The sequence below is a fragment of the Lissotriton vulgaris genome, chromosome 1_2, assembly GCF_964263255.1.
Source record: "Lissotriton vulgaris chromosome 1_2, aLisVul1.2, whole genome shotgun sequence".
NCBI lineage: Eukaryota > Metazoa > Chordata > Amphibia > Caudata > Salamandridae > Lissotriton > Lissotriton vulgaris.
The window spans coordinates 285132144-285151926 of record NC_141686.1 but is presented as its reverse complement, the minus strand read 5'-3'; the positions used below and the strand labels follow the sequence as shown (position 1 = coordinate 285151926).

Below are 19783 nucleotides of genomic sequence, written 5' to 3'. Positions count from 1 at the left end.
CCCTATGTGAAAGGGGAGCCACGCCAGCGTTCAGGCTGAGGGAGGAAGGGGGCGAGAGTCCATACTACCATATAATCCTCCAAAGGCACAGTTTGGGCGGCCACCTACCCAAAGAACTAACGCGCCGAGAGTGTGATCGTTAGACAGGAAGACAATCCCGCGAATCAGGTGCGCCGCGAGGATGAATGAGCGGCCCGGTTAAAAAGCAGCCCAGGCCCTCGTCGTCAGAGGCGGGGGCACTGGCGCTGCATAGCAAGCAGCTCTGCAAGGGCAGGAGATAAATAATTGGCACGCCGTCTGGCGAGGAGTCGGCTCGAGCCAGGCCTCTCGCATGGCTGTAGGTGAGGAAGATGTGGGGGTCTGAGGTGGGGTTTGAGCGCACTGCTCGCGTGTTCTTTGCAAGGGTGGGTTGGTTTAGGTAGCACCTGTTTTATGCGTGCTGCTAGTTCCTCGGTGTACACCAGGTGTCCATATATTATCTCCCATGGATTCTCGTCTCACTGCTCTCACCTGGTCTTTGTGCACCACAACCGCTTGATTGGGGCACACACACTTTTCCTTCTGTTTTACCCCGTTTCTACTTCTGTTTCGCTCATCACTTCTTGCTCCCGCCCTCATTCACCATTTCCTCCTCAGTCATGCCTTCTTCCTTGCTCTATCCACCATGCTGTCCTCTCCTCTCTTTATTATTTTTTGCTTTGCACCTCACACTCCAACACTGATATTTGCTTCAGCGCCCACAGTCGTGATCTTGCTTTCTCCCATTACCTCCCGACCTCTCTGTCTGCTGTGATCTGACAGTAGTTCCTTAAAGAACCACTCATTCTCTTTGACAAAAAGTGTCAAGCAGTCTTCAGAACTGTCTGTCTGTTCACAGTCTGCCAGTAACATCTGTAAGCAACAACATACTCTTGCACACACTCTCACTGCTCACCAATTCAAAGTTTGCAAAAAATTTTATGCAACGCATTGTCATACACAATGCCAATAACTCAAACTTTAATGCTGCGAGACCTATTGCATTGTAAATGCTTGTTTGAAAGATGGAGGTCTGTTCAAACGTGTACTTTTAGTGGCATGTGGCTGCATGGGGCTACAACCTTCATAAAGCGGCAATGGAACATCCATAGGTCTTATACAGAACATCCGTTAAAATGAAGAATCGTAGGGCTTTTTCAGACCACTTGCCTGGATGAGCTTATTCATAATTCTAATAAAAATAAAAAAATGAGAAAAAAATATTGCCTCTGGGCACCTGTTTTAATTAAGATTTTGCAATGGGAGGCCTCTTTCAAGGGTATTTCCAAGACCCCACACTTTGAGGGAAGTGTTCAGCGCTGATGAGTATTATTGAAAAGCCGCCATGAAGACACGTCTAACCAGTGGCTCTCCGGGCGCCATTTTTTAAGGCGTCTTTAAGCTGCGGGATCAGTAAACCAAGCTTGCGTTAAGAGTCATTAAGGCCACCGACACGTGCGTTGAGCAGATCTTGGGCTTTGGCTAAAGACGAGGTACTGGAAGGATGAAGAGGTACAATTAAAGACAATGCAATGAAAAAGGTTTATCAGTAATGGTGGGCGATCAATCATGGAAGATTTATTCTTTGTAAATTAACTAGGCTAGTGGGTTTTCGTTTGTGTAGTTTGATGTACTGTCCCCTGTGCCCGAGCCTTAAAGACATTTTTGGGGGTACTCTTTACAAGTCTTGAGCTTGGCCTGCGCTACCACTGCTGAGCCGAAGGGCACCGTAATCGAAGACACTTCTGACATGTCGCCAGTTTGGATCTTTTTGGAGCACAGACATATTATTTCAACTTTAGCTCCCTCTCCCAAGCCTCGTCACCCCACATCAGGGCTCTAGAGCAGTGGATCTTAGCCTGTGGTCCAAGGACCCCTGAGGGGATGCGAGGCCTACTTAGGAGGTCCGCAACTGTGTTACATTATTAAATAATATTAAAATTAACACATTGAAAATAATAAAGTATATACAAAAAAAGAAGCAAACTTGAAATTATGAAACTTTCTCTATATTTGATCGTGAACTAAATAAAAGATTTCAATATTTGAACATTTGTTTGGTGTGTACTAGTTTTTGTATTTTAGTGTCTTGCTTTGAGGTTCAAACCCTAGAAACTGCTTGGGCCGTGGGTTCTCATCTTCCAATAATGACTCAGAGGGGGTCTCCAGATTCCAGTAGTGATTTAGTGGGGGTCCACAGAAGTCAAATGTTTAAGATCTACTGCTCCAGGGGATTACTTCTGCCTTTGAGTTTCGAGGTTCTTCCATCCGCCCGTTCCTCAGGAGTGCTCAGGCCTCAGGACGCTGCTATAAACTGGCTGGAGGGTCTACACTCTTTGAGGCAGGTCTGAGAGTCTGAGCCGTACCAGGCGGGAAAGTGCCAGAGCTCCTACGAAGGCACATAAACCAGATCATGTGTGTGTGAGCAGGACACATTGTGCCTGGAAAATGCCACAATGCACCAGAGATGAAGGGTCCATGTTTTACCACTTCTGCTCCTGAGCTGACGGACAGAGGAAGACATCTGGGCATCGGGCATGGCCAACAACCCATCAGGCATTTCTTCTATGCCTCGCGAGGGGCGCTCAAACTAGAAGAATAGAAAAATAGGGCCTTCAAAAGAACTTACTGTCACCGAACCCAGCAGCAAAGAGTGTGGAGTTAAGTCTGAGGTGTCCTCTCAACGGAAGAGACAACGAGGGAAGGGTGCCGACACTTGAGATACTCCGTATCCCCTGATGCTTCTGGCCTCTCGCAGACGAATGTGACAATGTGCTAAAGGACCTTAATGGTTTTAGGGATTTACAAATAATTTGTAAACATTTTAGAGAAAAGCATTGTATATTTCATAACGATATATTGTTACTTTTCTTTGAAGGGCTAAATAAATCAATTAAATAAACTTTGCCAATCTGAAGCATGATCCCCTGGAAGTACACAACAGAGATCGAAAGGGTTTGCGGAGATCCTCAGAGCTGCTGCAACCCTCCTGAATCCCACCGAGAACAGCAAAGGGTGCAATAGCCTCTTAGTAATGACTATGCCTGGCATGAGAGTGGTGGTGCGAACACATGATGGAGGCAAGAGCAGTCAATGAGCCGTAGACTGCTGGAATGCGGCCTGCCGGACATGCTGCGCCAAGTGTGGCCTGGAGACGACAAAAGGACATCATGCATTTTCGGATCGAGTGGGCCTAAGAGCAGGGCCTCGGAGAGAGGATATACCCTTGTCACGGGATGAACGTGAGAAAGAATGGCGCCCTCAGGCACCTGAGCAACAGCGGAAGAAGCTGGTGGCTGCGTCTTGGGATCAGGAATCTATCAGCTGGACTGTCTGTAAGGGTTGTATGTTCAAACCATGCATGCATTTACAACACGGTCCGAACCACAAATGCGTCTTACCAGTGCATTCCTTTACCACGCAAGTCATTACAATGGCTAGCCTTGGGGAAAGGGCTGGAATAGTATGATTTACTATTCCAACTCCATCTAGTCTGCGCAACAGTAGGGAAAGTGTCCAACATCAGTCCAACAACGCTTTCCCTATGGCAAATTGGTGCAAGAACTTGCGTGGTAAAGGAATGAGTTGTAAAGATGCATTGGGGGGCGGACCGTGTTGTAAAGGCACAGCGTGGTGCAAGGCACATTTTAAAGGCTGTTTCCCGTCTTTAAGTGTTATGACATACACAGAATAGCACGACTGGTGCAATATACCTAGCATCATGAAAACAGGTTTGCTTAACCCCTTCGCTACGGGGATAATCCCCCCACAGCGCGGGAGGGAGTGGGGGAGCCGCGGTGCTTGTGACGAGCCCGGCTCATCATGAGTCACAGTGGAGCTGTGCTCATGATGAGCTGGGCTCGTCACGACTCCGCCCACTGATTAATTCTCCCGCACAGGCGGGGAATCAATCGCACTTGGGCGGACCGCGGCAGTTCTGACGAGCCCAGCTCGTCATGAGCACAGCTCTACTGTGACTCATGACGAGCTGGGCTCGTCATGAGCATGGAAGAGGTTAAGTGCCACATAAAAAGAAGGCTGAGATGTTACAGGACGTGGGAGCAGAGCAGCCACAAAGAACTTAAAACACCACGTGGAATGGAGGCGTCTTTTTCAGCTCCCTGGGATCCAAATCAAGGAAAACCTAGAAAGTCAAAGTCAAAAGGATTATCTTTCCGACTCCCACTCTTCATCCAGAAATCCAGTGTCGGACCGCGTGCAAAATTGGAAAGACAATATTGAGGCACTGGCGTAACGAAAAGTGAGGGGGGCTCCCTGCACGGTACTTAGGGGGGCCCCCTCTGGGCTCAATCAGGAGCTCTTCCGGCCAGAGTTCAGTGCCGAAGGGGCCCCTTGGAGCTAGGGGCCCCCCCCACCGCATGTGCTGCGGGGCCTGTGTTACGCCCCTGTATTGAGGTTGAAAGATAAATGTTGTAAAGTCAAACCTTATGAAAGAATCAACCTGTGAAACTAAGAGACAATGGGTGCACTTGAGGACCGAACACCTGCAGAACCCTATAAGGGCGTCTAAGGCTCCCTGGCACAACGGGGGAGGGCAGAACCCTCCTTCCATCACTGCAGACTGTTATGTAAATGTAGTAGTATTTGTATAGTGCACCGAATCGACCCCCAAGGGCTATCTCAGGCGCTTGTACGCATACCGCTGTGGAACCCTTCCTGGCTTTTCCGTTGTGGAGATTAAGCAAGCTATTGCCCAGAGTTGCAGAGGGGGACCCATGATTAGAATTGGCACCGAGGCGAGAATTATCAGGTCCCTGGAAATTGAGCCCAAGACCCGCCGAGGCGGGAATTGAACCCTGGTCCCGGGCTAGACCTCTGCATCAGGGTCTGCAGCTCTAACCATTGAGCCACACTTCTCTATGGAGGTTTTAGAAGAGAGGAGGAGACCCCAGATACACGTGCAAATATCATAGCATTAAATGTGTGAGAAGAGCGGCAGCCGAAGGCGCACAGGTGGGGAAGAGGGCAGGATTGTAAGTTCAGGTGACTCAGGATGAGGCTTAACCTACATATTCAGGGAATAAAAGAGGGACCTGCAGTAAGATGATCCAGAGGTTTAATAATTACCTACTCAGGCAACAGAAATGGGTAAAAATCTAAACAAGATAAAAGATAATTTCCTGGCCAAGTCATCCAGGTGGTCCTTTGAAGTCAGCAAAATTCCAGTTAACCATTGACAAGAAGGAACCTCTTTGGGGTCTCAACAAAGGCGGAATAGCTCTTAAAATCAGCTGGGCAGTCAGGGGAAAACAATAAAAGAGGGCCAGAGGCACTTATTAATATGAATAAAATATTTGTAGCTTTGAAGAAGAATGGAAAGAACAAATTGATCAACTTTTGGGTTGTAGCAGCCATGAGAGGAAGGCCTCCGAACGCGTGGCACCGAACGACATGAAGTGCCACTTTAGATACTAAAGTACTCTACAGGCCGCCAATAAACACAAGTGCCTAGTCGAAGGATGGAGCCACAAGGCGGAGCGTTTCTAGGTGGTGACTACAATGATAGCCGTAGGAGGATGCAGTCATCAGCTAGAATGACGAAGACCAGTTAGTCAACAAGGGAGATCTTGGTACTGTGTTTGGTGACACAAGGCTTGTTGGCAAGGCCCAGGGAGTGGAGGATTTTAATAAAATCTAAGCTGAAAAATCAACTGATTTCTAGGACTACTGATAGCATGGAAAGGTCTATGATTCACCTCTGCTCCTCCCACCGCCATGTCTTTCCCACAAACCTAATCCCCAGTTCCCCACTCCCGCCAACCTGTAGGACTGGACTTCACGCCCCTCGCCGACCATTACCTGGATCATGTAGAGCTGAGCGACCTGGTACTCCTCCAAACTCATGGGCAGGGGGATGTGGTATTCCTTGATCAGCATTGTCCTGGGAGGATGGGCCAGAGGCCCAGGGGGACTCGGTTAGCAAACAGGCTTCATGGCCAAGCTCTGGAAGACACAAGCGACAAGAGAAGCAGGTTACTATATATGTTCTGTGCATTGCACTGTAGCGCTATCATTATCACAGTAGACCCACTGACACCAAAAGCGATGCTTTGATCCCATTCACTGAGTCCTCTGGCCCAATCTCCATCAGAGCTCTGTCCGTCCTACAGGAGGTGAAGGTCCTGTTGCTAAACATCTCCTGGAACACTCTGTCCCTTTCTCCCCACACAGCTCCATCCGTCTGACACTGGAGGGTCTTCCTATCCCTCCCTCATGGAGCTTCATCAGTTCCACCTAGAAAGACTCTCAGCCTCTTCCTTCAGTGATACCATCATCCGACACTGGGGTGGGGAGATGGATGCATCACTCATTAAAAACTCACCCGCCCGCAGTGAGAGGGCTGTCTCTCCCTCACCAGAGCAGGGTCGGTCCAATGCTGGATGCAGAGGTCTCTAGTCTTCCGAGACCTCTCTCTATCCCACACTGAAGGGAGCCGTCTCTATCGAGATCGCCCACGATTGCCCTCTTCCACTAGAGAGAGACCTCTGTAGCCCTCTCAGCCAATGACAGTACAGGAGACCACATACCATCACAGAGGACCCTTTATTGCACACTGAAAGGGGGGGACTCAGCCCCTTTCAAAGGGCCCCCTCTGTCTTACACTTAGGGGCTGACTGCATCAGAAGCATTTAGTTAACTAGAATGTTTGCTGGTGACGACAAGTGAGTAGATACGTAGAGAGCACATCGCATACTTGTGTTTGTGGTACTGCAGGAATATTACACATTTTCCTTAACAACCGTAACAGCTGGTTCACTATTGCCTTGATCTCCCAATACCAGAACACAACTAAACTCTATTGATCGAATTCCTCTAACCGGTCCTCCAATTCCCAAGAAAATGCAGATCGTGAGACATTAGGCTTTAGGGGCAACAAACCAGTATCAGTGACGGGCTACAGAATATGCGGGCATTAAACTTTGAGCAGGCTGTGAAAGAGCCAACTCTAGCTGGTCACAACTCGACCATATGATTACGCAGTATAGAAACTTCCAGCTGGATGGTTCAACCAGAGAGTAGGTTGGTCACTATCTCAAACTCGCTAATTTACTGGCCCTCCCCTACTCCTTGCAGAATGAACAAACTACTTCTATCTCTGTAGGGCACGATGTCGGTGACCACAGTGGAATTGGAGGTGACCTACCGAGTTATGATAACTGCCTTTGAATGCTGCAGCGCCTGAAACCTTGCTTAACAAACTTTGAGGCAACTTTTCTACTTGATTTGACATATTGGCTGTACCCAGAGTTGGAAAACCCAGGTGAGACATCAAATCCACAAACAAGAGGTATCGCGGAGACTCGCCAAGTTTTAAGTCAGTAGCCTCACACTCGAGCACAAAGACCATACATCATTAACCTTTAGAGTAGAAGAAAAACTACACAAAATATTGAAGAGGCAAGAAGAAAGCCACCTTGAGGTCCATGCTCTGTCAAAAAATGAATTAGCAAGGCCACCCCGAAATCAAAATTACTGCGACTGTCAACATTTGTCGGGAACTAGTCTCTTGTGACACTAAAATGACGACTCTGAAGCGAAAAAGACTAAAGGCCTTGCTGTGTTTGAAGCACTAAATTACCAGACTCGTATCACAAAAAGACTTTTACCAGCACCCTCCCATTACCTCAAGTTTTCTACAATCTATTTTCACTACATTCAAACCCTTTCGTAAGGAGGTTCTAAAACTTACCATCAAAACAAATCCTCAACTTTCCTCGACCGCCTGGCATGAAGCCATCACTTCGTCTACTTGCAACAGATCATCAACACTTCCCAGCTGAGGTTGATCATGTGCCCATGATCCAGAGGAAGACTCCCATCGGCAGACCAACAATTCTGGTTCACTACTGACCGATCTACAACCGACTAAATTTCGGGCAAAATGATGGGAAGTGAAGGGTAGAAGGCGAAATCAAGCACGTAGAGAACCAATGCATCCTCTCGATATACATCAACCCTCAGGCTCTCAAGGGGGACTGAAACTGCTTAAAAAAACTCCTGGCCACCTCATATGAAATCCGCAAAGCAGCCCTGATTCTTCTCATCCTTCCAGCCACGCACAACACAGCGAGCACGGTGTCCTACTAGGACAGCTGAAGGGAACGAAGAGTAGGTTAGTGCCGCACTCAAGTGGATCGAATCAGGGCTCTCTGGGGAACCGGAACGAGCCCTGACCCAATCTTCTCTTCTCCTTTTACATCCGTAATCCTTTCTCTAATTCTCTCCTGGTATTCCTCCATGTTTCCTTTCATTCCACTCACCACAACCACTGTTTTTCTTCTCTCGCTTGCTCGCTGCTTGCGCCCTTTGGTGAACGTGCATGGCAATTACCTCATTTCTAATGGCTTACACAGGCTTCAATGTACTCAGGTCTTTTGCTCAGCATATGTACGCCCCCCCACACATTTTAGAACAGTACTAGGTAAACCTCCAAGTGTACCCCAATGGCACCCCAAAGCAATTCCAGGCAGAAAATGACCACGCACCAACTCCAAGACGCCTCATCCATAGACCATCAGTTCCACTGGATGAGAACTCTATCTTAACCGAAGGTACCAGAGATGGAGACCCTTAGATTGGTGGGTGCACCGACACTCACTGTCTCTTGGGGCTCCTCAGGTCTGGGAATGCACTGAATACTTACGCTGGGAGGTGCTTGGACCATGAATGCTCATTAATTACCAACATTATGACTTCCCATTGTTTTTTGTTGTTGTTTTTTTTAAACAAAACTCCCACTCCTAAAGACAGACCATTGGGTGGGGTGGTCAAGGGCCCTGGATGAAGCATCACTTACAATTGCAGCATTAGTCACACTCAACAAAAGCTGGGTGCAAAGATTACAAAGTTAGACCACTAGAATATGCCACGATCTCCCAAAGCCAACCACACAAGTCGAGCCCTAAAATATTGCGTGTGACCAGCAAATCGATCAATGACATATCTTTGATCGACAATCACCGCAAACGCCCATTAGATTAGGACATGTCAAAGTCTGGGTCCAAAATGTAGAACAGACTACACCTTGAGCTGGGAGCCAAAACTGCCCTTTTTAAAGCCACCTTTGAATGATGTCCACACAGAAGAAAGGCCATGACTAACCCATCCCTCTCTGGACACAAACCTTCAAATCCCTGCTTCACACCGATCTTTTTGGCTTCACAACTGTGCTTCCGTTCTGTAACATGGTCGTTTCTATGAAGCACAGTTTACCAAAGAGGTGCTCTGCCTGAGGGTGATTGGTTGGGAGTCCTGTCCATGCGCAGTGTGCATGAGCCAATCGGGGACACACACTTGTGGAGAGACTGCTGACAATTGGTTAGAATGCAGAATGAATACCAAAAATCTATAGGAGAATCCAGTGCCTGATGTACCGAACAATGTTGCGGTTCCAAGCGTCAAATTTGAGCCACTGTGACTGAGAAATGTTTTTTTAAATGAAAAAAACCCAAGTGGCGATTCGTAAACTTGTTACCTAATCACAATTTGGATTTTAGAATAAATATAGAGTCGATATTTGTTAGTGCCAAGTAAAGGGGCCTCTTCTAAATACTCTAGCTTTATTTGTATTAATATTGTGCATACGAAATTCAGTTCCAAAACATTAATATTTTACCACCAAATCAAAACTTGTAGTAACTTTTCTTAAACAGAAAGGCGTCCACAAGCAACTTCTTCCCCTTGTGAATGTCGACAGAAATCTTTTTGGGACCGCTGCCTGCTCCTAAAAAAGGTTTATAGTAATATTAATTTTCTTTTTTAAACAAATCCCTATTAGGAAAACGGGCTGCAATAAAAACGAAAGATTGCTTTATTTAAAAGCAGTCACAGAAATGGGGGTCTGCTGACCCCAGCAGGCCGCCATGCCTGTGACTCCAACCAATCATAGAGGATCTTAATTTGCGACCTACCTCATATATATTAATGATGTAGGTTGCATTGCAACCCACTACAAATCAGTATTTTGTAAATTATTTATTAATACATTGTCTGGTTCACAAAATACAGGGCATTCGGTAGAAGTCGGTGTGCAACTTGAACCCACTTCTGCTGAGTCCATTTTGAAAGATTCCTAATAAATAGTTATTTGAGGCAATTTATGATTTCTTAATTGGTGTCTCTGTACCTCAGGCCCCAAAGTCCTGGAGCTGGGAGTTGGCAGATTGAGTGAGGAAACAGACAAGGCAACAGTAGTGAGGTGGGGAGAAAGAATTGTAGGCCAGACCCTTGCGGGACAGACCAGTCCTTCCCTGGGCAGCCCCTGTCCTGGATAGTGGCCAAGGCCATCATGTCTTTGGCCACGGGGGATCGCAAGAGCCTGCTGGAGCAGTCTACGGGGTCTGCTAGCCAAAGGGTAGGTCTTCTGTTGGGCGTCCGCCAAGCTAAACCAATGGGAACTTTCATGAACACGACAGAGTGGAAGGTTCTCACTCGGAGAGTAGAAGGCGGGAGGTGGAATAGTTACATGTCTGTTGGTTGTGCACCAGCCACGTAAATGAACTGCCCAGTGCTGATTATTTACTTTGGGTTAGTTTTGAAGTAACTACAGAGGGGTATCCTGGTCAGATTTGGCCTCATGTGGATGTAGTGATGCCCCTTCAGACCGCTATTGCCCCATCGCTCTAGCGCGGTTTGCACTACACAAACGGCCACATACATGTGTGTTACGCTGCACATGCAGGTCCCAGAGGATAGAGTACTGACCCCCTTTGGCCCTGGTGCCTTTTATTTTGTTTCTCCTCTTTTATTTTACTTCGTGCTGTTCTGCATTGTTGAAGGGTCTGGGTTTTTAGACGTTCACGCGCTTCTTCACTGTTCGCAACCTCTGGGTGGATGAGTGAGTGAGCCAGCCAAAGACGGAATGGCGCGCGTGGGTATGGGTGGAGAGGTGAACAGGTCAGAGAGCGCCTAGAAGGATGAACAGATGGATGAATGTAGGACAGTGGCGCTTCGTTTAACATGGCATTTCTTGGTGTGCTTTTTAAGTTTGAACAAATGCTACACGCAGCTGCTCCCGAGCGTCCTGGTGTTAATATTGGTGTTTTCCTGTGACGAGCACTATATTGTGTTCCTTGTTACTCCCTTCCTGGTCACGTGCTGAGGAAGCCCGCCCAAACAATAACCGGAAGCAGTCCTGCCGGATGTGACGCACGCCGCGGGAGCTGGCTGGCTCTACAGGGACGGGATGTGGAGGGGGACAGGGGAGAACAGATTTTGGTTATTGTTTAGAAATAACTCATGGGTGTTAAAGCACCTGCTGCAGAGTTCCTCGTGCGTGTCAGGCAACAAACATGTCAAGATAATTCTGGCGGTTAATGTACCTGCTGTCGAGAGGTTGGAGTTTTGTCAAGTAGCAGGTTTGACTCATCATAAGGTAACGCAGAGGGTTCGTGTGCCTGCTGCAAAGAGCATGTACCATGCACACCACAGAACAGATTTTCATGTAAATAGCTCCTATGATTCCTGTGGATTCCTGTGACAGAAGCAGTAACCCACTGGGGCTCCTGCTTCTGTCACAGGGATCCATGTGTTACTTGCAGTTCATAAATTACAATCCTAATATAGCAGAGTGACCTATGAACTGTCAAAGAGCTGCATGCTAACTGCATGGTATGGGCGGAAAGTTATGTTTTTTCCCAGTCTTTTATTATCCGAATGTTGCTAAAAAGTTTTTGTTTGGGAAGAATACATTCTTATTTAGTAAAGCCAACCCAACCACTGTGGTATGTTTTAAATCCCGAGTTTGTGCTTCTCCAGACCAAGCACCTTAAAATATACTGCCTACTAGTATGGATGACGTGATTCCTACACCTTGTAATCCTCATTGGCTTATGGAACATTCCCTGCAGATTTATTTACACAAGTATGATTAATTGTCTCTGAAAATGTTTGTGTTGTAAAGTGCTCCGAAACCCTACACTCATATCAGTAGCGCTATAAAACATGAAATGCATGTGAGAGGCTATGGAGAGATCAGGGGCACTGTTGGAGGCTGGCAGCGAGGGAATCCTGGAGGGTGGTAACGAGGGAATATGTGGAGGAGGTTGTCATTGAGGGGTGGGCGCCCAACAAAAAACACATTGACACACCGGGTACCACAATCACTAAAGCCGGCCCTGCCTACCCATCATTCCCTGCGAGACCCTGAGCGACGGAAGCAGTGCACGTCGCTCTCTTGCACCAGTGAAACAGCTGCATGTGGGTGGAGAGTCAAAACTCCATGCATCGCAAACAACATAACATAATGTGTATTTGTAAAGCGCACAATCATGTCGAAGGGTATCAAGCCGCTGAATAACAGATGTCTATTGTTAGCCCACCTCAATGGTACTCATTTTCTCGACCTCAGAAGGATGAAAGGCTGAGTGGACCCACCGGGATTTGAACCTGTGGTCATGAGGTCAAACACAGGCCAAGACAGTGGACACATTAGTCCCCTAAGCCACCAGACCCGCCACAACCCCTGCACTCAAGATAGATGTGGAATGCTACAACAGCCAAGGGCTGAGGGGAGCTGGCTTACTGCCCACACCCTGCAAGAGAGCTAAACCAGTCACTGTCCGGATCTCTAAAATATAAATGTGGACATCCGTATCTGCTAAGCTAGCGGGATGGGCAGCGTTTGTCCCCATATAGTAAGTGAACAGATTCTGACATCTATTATTTCTAAGTAGAAACATTGGGAGGAGGTAACTCTACACCTGGGGTTGCGACCAGTGCTGGCTCCTGCCCAGTGGTGTGTCAAAGGAGCTGTGTGTGCATCCATGGGTCTCCCTAGTCAACACACAACGGTATTGTGGTCTGAGTATCAGTGTGTACTTGACCCATTGCGGCATCCGTTGAGTGACCGGCTGCACAGGGGGTTAGCCTGCTGCTGCTGGGGGCATCTACGGTTTAAACCACGGGTATAAGTAAACCTATTCCCAAGGGCCCCAAAAAAATCTCTGTGGTTTGACTGAGGGTCACATTGATGCAAGCAGGGTGGAGGGGGACTTAAGGGGATGAAACGTGTCTACAGGAGGTGGACTGTACAAACCTTCTCTTGAGTTTGATTAATAAACTATAATTAAGGCCACTAGAATTATGGGATTGGGTGGCCTTGGCGTTTTTCGCATATTTATGGTTTTGCTTCTTTTGCCACATAATCCATCATCTGCCGCATAATCTGCAGATTTTAATGAAAACATTTGTTTCTAGCTCAAGCGGTTCAAAAGTTCCTAAAAGCGCAGCAACACGTGTTGCCACACAGTGGAAGGCCCTTTGCAAAGGTTGACTGGTCAACTTTCTGTTGCCTGTCGCTATATTTGGGTGTTAAAATGGTACTAATGCGGTGCAGCCTTTGCCCAAGTGTAAAAATAATGAAGTAATAATGTCACAAAATGTGCTGCATTATGCTGCATAATTTGCCTTTTCTTGCCCGATGTAGTCACTCAGCAGCATAATTTGGCCCTCCCCTGTTACACAGTTCCAGTGGCCCCTTCTATAATGTTGTCCATGTACAATAGCAACTGACACCACCCAGAGCTGCACACAACAACTGGCTTGCCTCTTAGTTCACTATTTGAATTGTTGACCGGTTGGGGTGAACCATGAATGTTTCTAAATTATCACTTTTAAAAGACACAAAGCTCTCACTGCACCGATATAGCCTATGGTACTAAGGTGAAACGCTTGAAAGTTAATGAAATACACTTTTTGAATTTTGTGGAGACCTAATCATATTTTTACACATTATTGTAAGAAGAAGTTATTCCTAAAGTGGTGCAGGACACCTTTTTTACTCCCTTTATTTAACTCAGTTAACCTGCAAATAAAGACTTGCTGTTTATTTGACATCTTTCTGAAAGTTAGTGCTGCGTCGAGCCTGGCAGGGGCGGATCCTCCATTTGAGTGTCGCCCCACAGGCCACAGCTGAAAAATAAAATGGTAATAAAGTTTATTGATTACCATTTTAGTTTTCAGCAACCGACTCGTCCTGAACGGAATGGAAGGGCTAGTGCGGCCAAGTGGCAGCAGCAGGGAGCTGTGATAGTGCGCTTTAAAGTGCGCATGACTCTTTGGCCGGCCGTCTTGGGACGGCCAGCTAGAGATTCGCATTGCAAAGTTCTCTAACCCAGCTGTCTTTGACAGCTGGGTTAGAGAACGCGCAGGCCTCCAGTGCTCTTAGGAGCGCTGCGAGAGGCTGCTCCCTCCAATCCGGACGAGTCTCTCATGCTGAAAGATGCGCCAGGATCGATGAGTGCAGTTTCCTGGTCCCGCATTTGAGCCTGCCTGGAAAGGAGGCGAGCAGTGTAGGAGGACGTTGCGTCGCGCCTCAAGGTAGGTGTTGATTATTTATTTTTTTATGCATTCCACCCCACCACCCTCCGGCCGCATGTAAAGTTCAAGAAGATCACATACGGGCTGTATCACTGGTATAAACGCAGACCAGCTCAATGTCGGTTGTACGGGTCTGAGGACAGTTAATGGTTTTTATGGGGCAACCCTTTACCATTGGGGTTTCATATCTCTCTACACCAACTGGATAACAAATTAAAACCTGTGTACAACTGGCTCCCCAAAATTAGCAATGTGGATCAGTCACTGCTTAATCCTGGCCATGGGGTGTGGGGGTTGGTCTGGAAATACGTGACCTGGTCTGGAGGCTCAGTGGATGAATGCATCCACTGAACGGATCAGCGTTTGACCTCATGATCACAGGCTTAAATCCTAGACGGTCCACTCAGCCATTTACCCTTCTGAGGTCGATAACATTTGTTATCCACTCAATGGGACTCATTTTATTTCAGCCCCAAGACCCCTAAGTGGTAGACATGCACTTTACAAATACAGATATTATGGTACTTATTATAACGCAGTCCACACTTACAACAGCCAATGTGCTGTCAGACCAGGGCCGGCCTTAGGCATGTGTAAGCTGTGAACCTGCACAGGGCCGCCAAACCCCAGGGGCCGCCACGCCAATATATATCCTTAATATAATAATCTTCTGAGGATGGATACATATTTGTGTGGCGGCCCCAGTGGCAGGGATTTGGTGGCCTCCGGCTCGGTTCCACTTCCATACACCCTGACCCCCTTCCTGAGCTCCGGGGTGCTCTGCCCCCCCCCCCCCCTCCCCCCCGGACCCCCTATTCCAGGGTCCCCTACCTACGCTCCCTGCTCAGGGCCGCCATGAGCCTAGAGCCGCCCCTGGTCAGACCTTGACCTTTAGAATGAATAGGTGTGTATTTGCATATAGGAAGCATAGGTCAGATGAAAGGGTGAACAACTAAACAAATCAGGAGGGTCTAGATTATTTTTGGGTCTAGGTACATCTGCAGCCGAGCCTCATTGGGTGGTGTCTTTATTTGGCCCAAGCACTTGACCTCTCTCGCTAGTGTTCGACTCAACTCGCTGTCACAAAGCTTTGAAAACGACTTTATTGTATTACTGCAGGTTCCAAACCTAGCGCCTTGAGGTTCTAAGAATTCTGTGTGCTTTAATAGTGCCAATCAGATAAAAAATAGAATCTGGAAAAGCAGGTTGTGAGCCTATGGAGCTATAGCTGTAAGCAGTGCTTGTACCCACATTAAAACCATCCGCTTTTGGGAATGTTGGCGGCATTGAATTTCTGCCCCGCCTTAAAAGGCGCATTCTGCTTGGATCCCTCTCCACCTTTAAGATTTAAGGATATTTCAAGAATGTTGCTGCCCATTCTGATGGGCCATCTTCTCTTCACGGTGTTTGGGGTGCCGCAGACCCACAGACCCTCCTGGTTTGCTAGCCACATGCCATTTCCTTCCGGCTACACCCTGTGCTTCAGATAAGTGCTGACCCATAGGGCAAGTGCCCACCGTTGCCCCTCAATAGAAGGTTTATCAGCTTTTCATTGGTGGTCGCCTTCTTCCCAGACCAGACCCTTGCAGACTGCTCTGTGCACCAGGAATCCATGTCCTCAACAGGAAATCGCTGGTGGTCAGCATAGTCTTATAAAGTCTAGGTACGAAGCAGCCCAAACTTCCTGACGAGGGCTTTTTCACATTTCCATTACCCAACATGAACTCTTTACACCTGGGCGGGTGGCCCTGCCGCACATGGCCTTGTGGCGTGCGTAACTTCCAGACCTGAACTGGTAAATGGTCTGCAAGAAGCCACAGCAGACCCAATTCACAGATCACTAACGATTAAAGTGACACTGAGGTGGAGCCTGCAACTGCGGTCATTTCCTTAAACTCCTTCCCCTTCTGCATTTATCACATTTCTGTTACTTTGCCTCCCTCTGCCTCTTTCTCCCTTGAAATAGGGGATATGGGCTTCTATATGCCCAATTGCCAAAACACTACAAATCTGACATTTTGATGAAAAATATCAAGCCAAAAATGAGTTCCAGGATGTTTTTGCGATAGATATGACAAAGCGAATGCCCAGAATCAGAATAGGAAATGAAAACAATCACACAAATAGAAGAGAAACAAAGAAGCTGCCTCTTGGATTTAAACTCTAGAACACCCGATGGGCCAAATCAAGATGAAGAACATTTGTCCATTTGCAGCGACGCCTGCCAAAGACGAGGTGTAAACTGGATTAACCATAGGTCGGCAGTAACCACACTGGGGCTCTTAGTCATTCAATATGAAATAAACGGTAGCCTGATATAACACCCTTCATGCAACAGATTTTTATTTTGTTGTTTCAAATGTGAAAACTTGAAAGGAATGTTTTTCTCTAAAGGCAGAGAGCTTCCCATGAAAACATTTTCTATTGCTTTAAGACACCCAAGAAGCGCCACACCGGATGTGCGTTCCAAAAGTACAAGTTTGCTTCTATTGCACTGGCTCCTTTGGGAAGGATTGGGGTTCTTTATGCAGTTAACCCATGATAGAGAAATGGTGTGAAAGAACATGTATGTATTCTTCTATTTCATTGGATCTTCAGTAATATTCATCAACACTGCACCGAATAGCAAGCTTGTCCCTTCCCATATCAGGTGGGAGAGCTGCAAGGAATGGAAGCAAGTGAAAAAACGATAACATTTAGAGAACACTTGAAAACTAGATTGGCAAAGAATGCAGAGCTATTTAGAGAGCAAGCCGTGTGGCCAAGAGAAGGAAGCAAGAGTGCGGTTAGCGTTCACGCCAGGCTACACACTCTTTAAAATTGCACATGTAAGAACATTCTTATGCAACACAGGGAAGTTCAGGCTTGTCACAGTTGTGCAATACAACTGTGGCCTGTTCTAATCATGCAACTGTTGATCTTCTACTGATGCAGGGATCAGAGGTAGGCTAACCAACAGCAAACAAGGTGGGTGTTGCCAAACTCTGCGGACAGCCTCATAATTCATCCAGACACCCCCGACATGTTGGTGCTGGGCCGCTAAGGGAACGGACAGGACTACCTTCCTATGTTCCAGGACAGAAATAAATGTGAACGACAAGCACAGAGAAAAACAAGAAGTAAACAATGAATTGCACCTCGGTTATATATGCAGGAAGGGAATAAAATGGAGCTCCCCGTTGGCCTCTAGACACTCACCCGGCCCAAGAGCAGAACCAATCAAGGCTGATCCATCCTTGTAGGACACCAGAACAAATAACAGAGATCCTAGAAGAGGCACCAGAAAAGGCCAGGTGTTAGAAGTCGGGCGCGGTCCTGTGGACAGAGGTAAATCTGTTTGTCACGAGGACAGCACTATATATGCAAATATTTACAGGAGGCCCAATGGGAAAGGAAAACCTCCGAATTGCTCATTACAGACCGTGGGCTGTTCCTAAAACAAGCCATAGAACGAAGAACCCCCCGCTCTACTCCTTGGAACTGACCTATATTAAAGAGCCAATGCCAGGCTTCATCGCAGACAGGGACTCACTATCCGGACACAAAGGGCACTTGTAGAGAAAGGCCTGTAGGGGGCGCACTGCACACCTCAATGCTAATGCCAAGAAAGGTCCAGCACTGTGAATGTACCCCTGTATGCATGTGATCACCCTGCTGCACTACAGGACTATTTTAAAGTCTTTTTCCATCTCTACAAGGAAGAAAACTAGAAAAGCAACAATCCTTTATTACCGCCGGTAGCACCACAAGAGAGTTAATTTCTTACATCATTCGCCCCAGTGCATTTTCGCATAAGCACCTTCCAAAGCTGCACAAGCACCAGCAACCTCTGATCAGCCTCAGAAGAAAGTGGAGAACTACCTTGTGCCAGTAAGCGGAGTAGGGTTAAGGTAGCAGGTACACAAGGCCTGCCTGTTAGTAGTGCAGCCTCCCGAAATATCCAGGCGGTCTCATTTCTTATTACATTGCTAGGCAGGTACTGACTTTGCCAAACTCTCAGTCTCACCAGAAGACTGGAAGAAGGAATACGGTTAATCCACGGGTCTTCCTTTTATGCTCAGAGGGAGAGCATCAAGGTGGCCAGAAGTTGGAAATTATATGAGTTTGCGGAATATGGCCCCTAAGGGCCGAAACCTATCGTCTAGTACAAACCAGTCTCAAAGTTAAGACCACAAAGGGGAAGGACATTAACTGCCTCGGACATCCTTTACACAAACAAGAACTGTATTTGGACCATTTGATCTGTGATGGACAGCCCCACAGGACACAAAGTTGCCAATTCCTCCAAATATAAATAAAGTGGGTTTTTGCTCGTTCTGAGGAATATTACCCTATCACTTGATGCTACTGGCTGTTTCAAATACCATCCCTTATTCCATTGAAATGTTTGAGGAACTATAATACATCTAAAAACCACAATCAATCATCAAGCCATTTGTCACATTAATTTGTTTTTTTAATCTCTGATGCATTCTCTACTTAAGCAATTATGTTTTGCTAATTGTTTTCCAGCACTGTCAAAGCCAACAGTAAGGGCTTTAAAGTGAGAACCAGCATTTCTGCATGTAGTGTATACAAACAGCAGTCGCAAATTTCTGTGTTTACATCTTTTGGCCCAATAAAGACAGAAAATTCCCTTTGTCAATGCTTTACGGCAGATGACCCAACCACTTAAAGAATAAAGAACCCAAGTTGTGTCTTACTGCTTTTGAGACCACAGCTGGACTGAAACACCGCAAAGCGAGCACCAATACCAACCCTTTGCAACCAGGGAGCTCTTGCTGGCTCTTATCAAGCGTGCCGCACTAGGGGGACCACCAAGGCCACCCTCTCAGGGTCCCAACGCTGTGGATGGCAGGCCTTATATGGTCATCACTACTGATAAACCTCATGATTCCAAAGACGCTGTGGAAGACGGACATTATAGGGTTACCACTACTGATAAACCTCGTGATTCCAAAGACGCTGCGGATGGCGGACATTATAAGGTTACCACTACTGATAAACCTCATGATTCCAAAGACGCTGTGGCACCATGGATCAAACATTGTAAAACATCACATGTAAATGTGTTGTACTTGTATAGCGCACAGCTACCCGGACCGGGGTCTCCCGGCGCTTGTACTCATACCGCTCAGGAACCCTTCCTGGCTTTCCCCGTGAAGTGTCCACTCCTGGCCACCTCCATGGTGAAACTAGGCATCCCTCGCGCTGTTGGGGCCATTGTGGAGATTAAGCAAGCTATTGCCCAGAGTTGCAGCGTGGGACCCATGATTGGAATAGGCACCGAGGCGAGAATATCCCGTCAGGGGAATTTATGAGCCAGAGACGGGAATCGAACCCTGGTCCCAGGATCCGCTGCTAAGGTAATCAACGTTTCTACGGTTCTACTGCAGTGTATTGAAGCAAGGAAAAAAGAAAGAAA

The 19783-nt window shown here is 47.1% G+C and overlaps 1 protein-coding gene across 2 annotated transcripts in view; it reads right to left on the bottom strand.

The window, feature by feature from the left end:
• PITPNM1 (phosphatidylinositol transfer protein membrane associated 1) overlaps positions 1-19783 on the bottom strand; it is a 297695-nt gene that overhangs the window by 178576 nt on the left and 99336 nt on the right. For both annotated transcript variants that reach the window (XM_086953244.1, XM_086953245.1), the window contains exon 2: positions 5839-5982. In XM_086953244.1, coding sequence (XP_086809370.1) covers positions 5839-5916 — 78 coding nt within the window. In that variant the 5' untranslated portion in view covers positions 5917-5982. The remainder of the gene's footprint in view (positions 1-5838; positions 5983-19783) is intronic.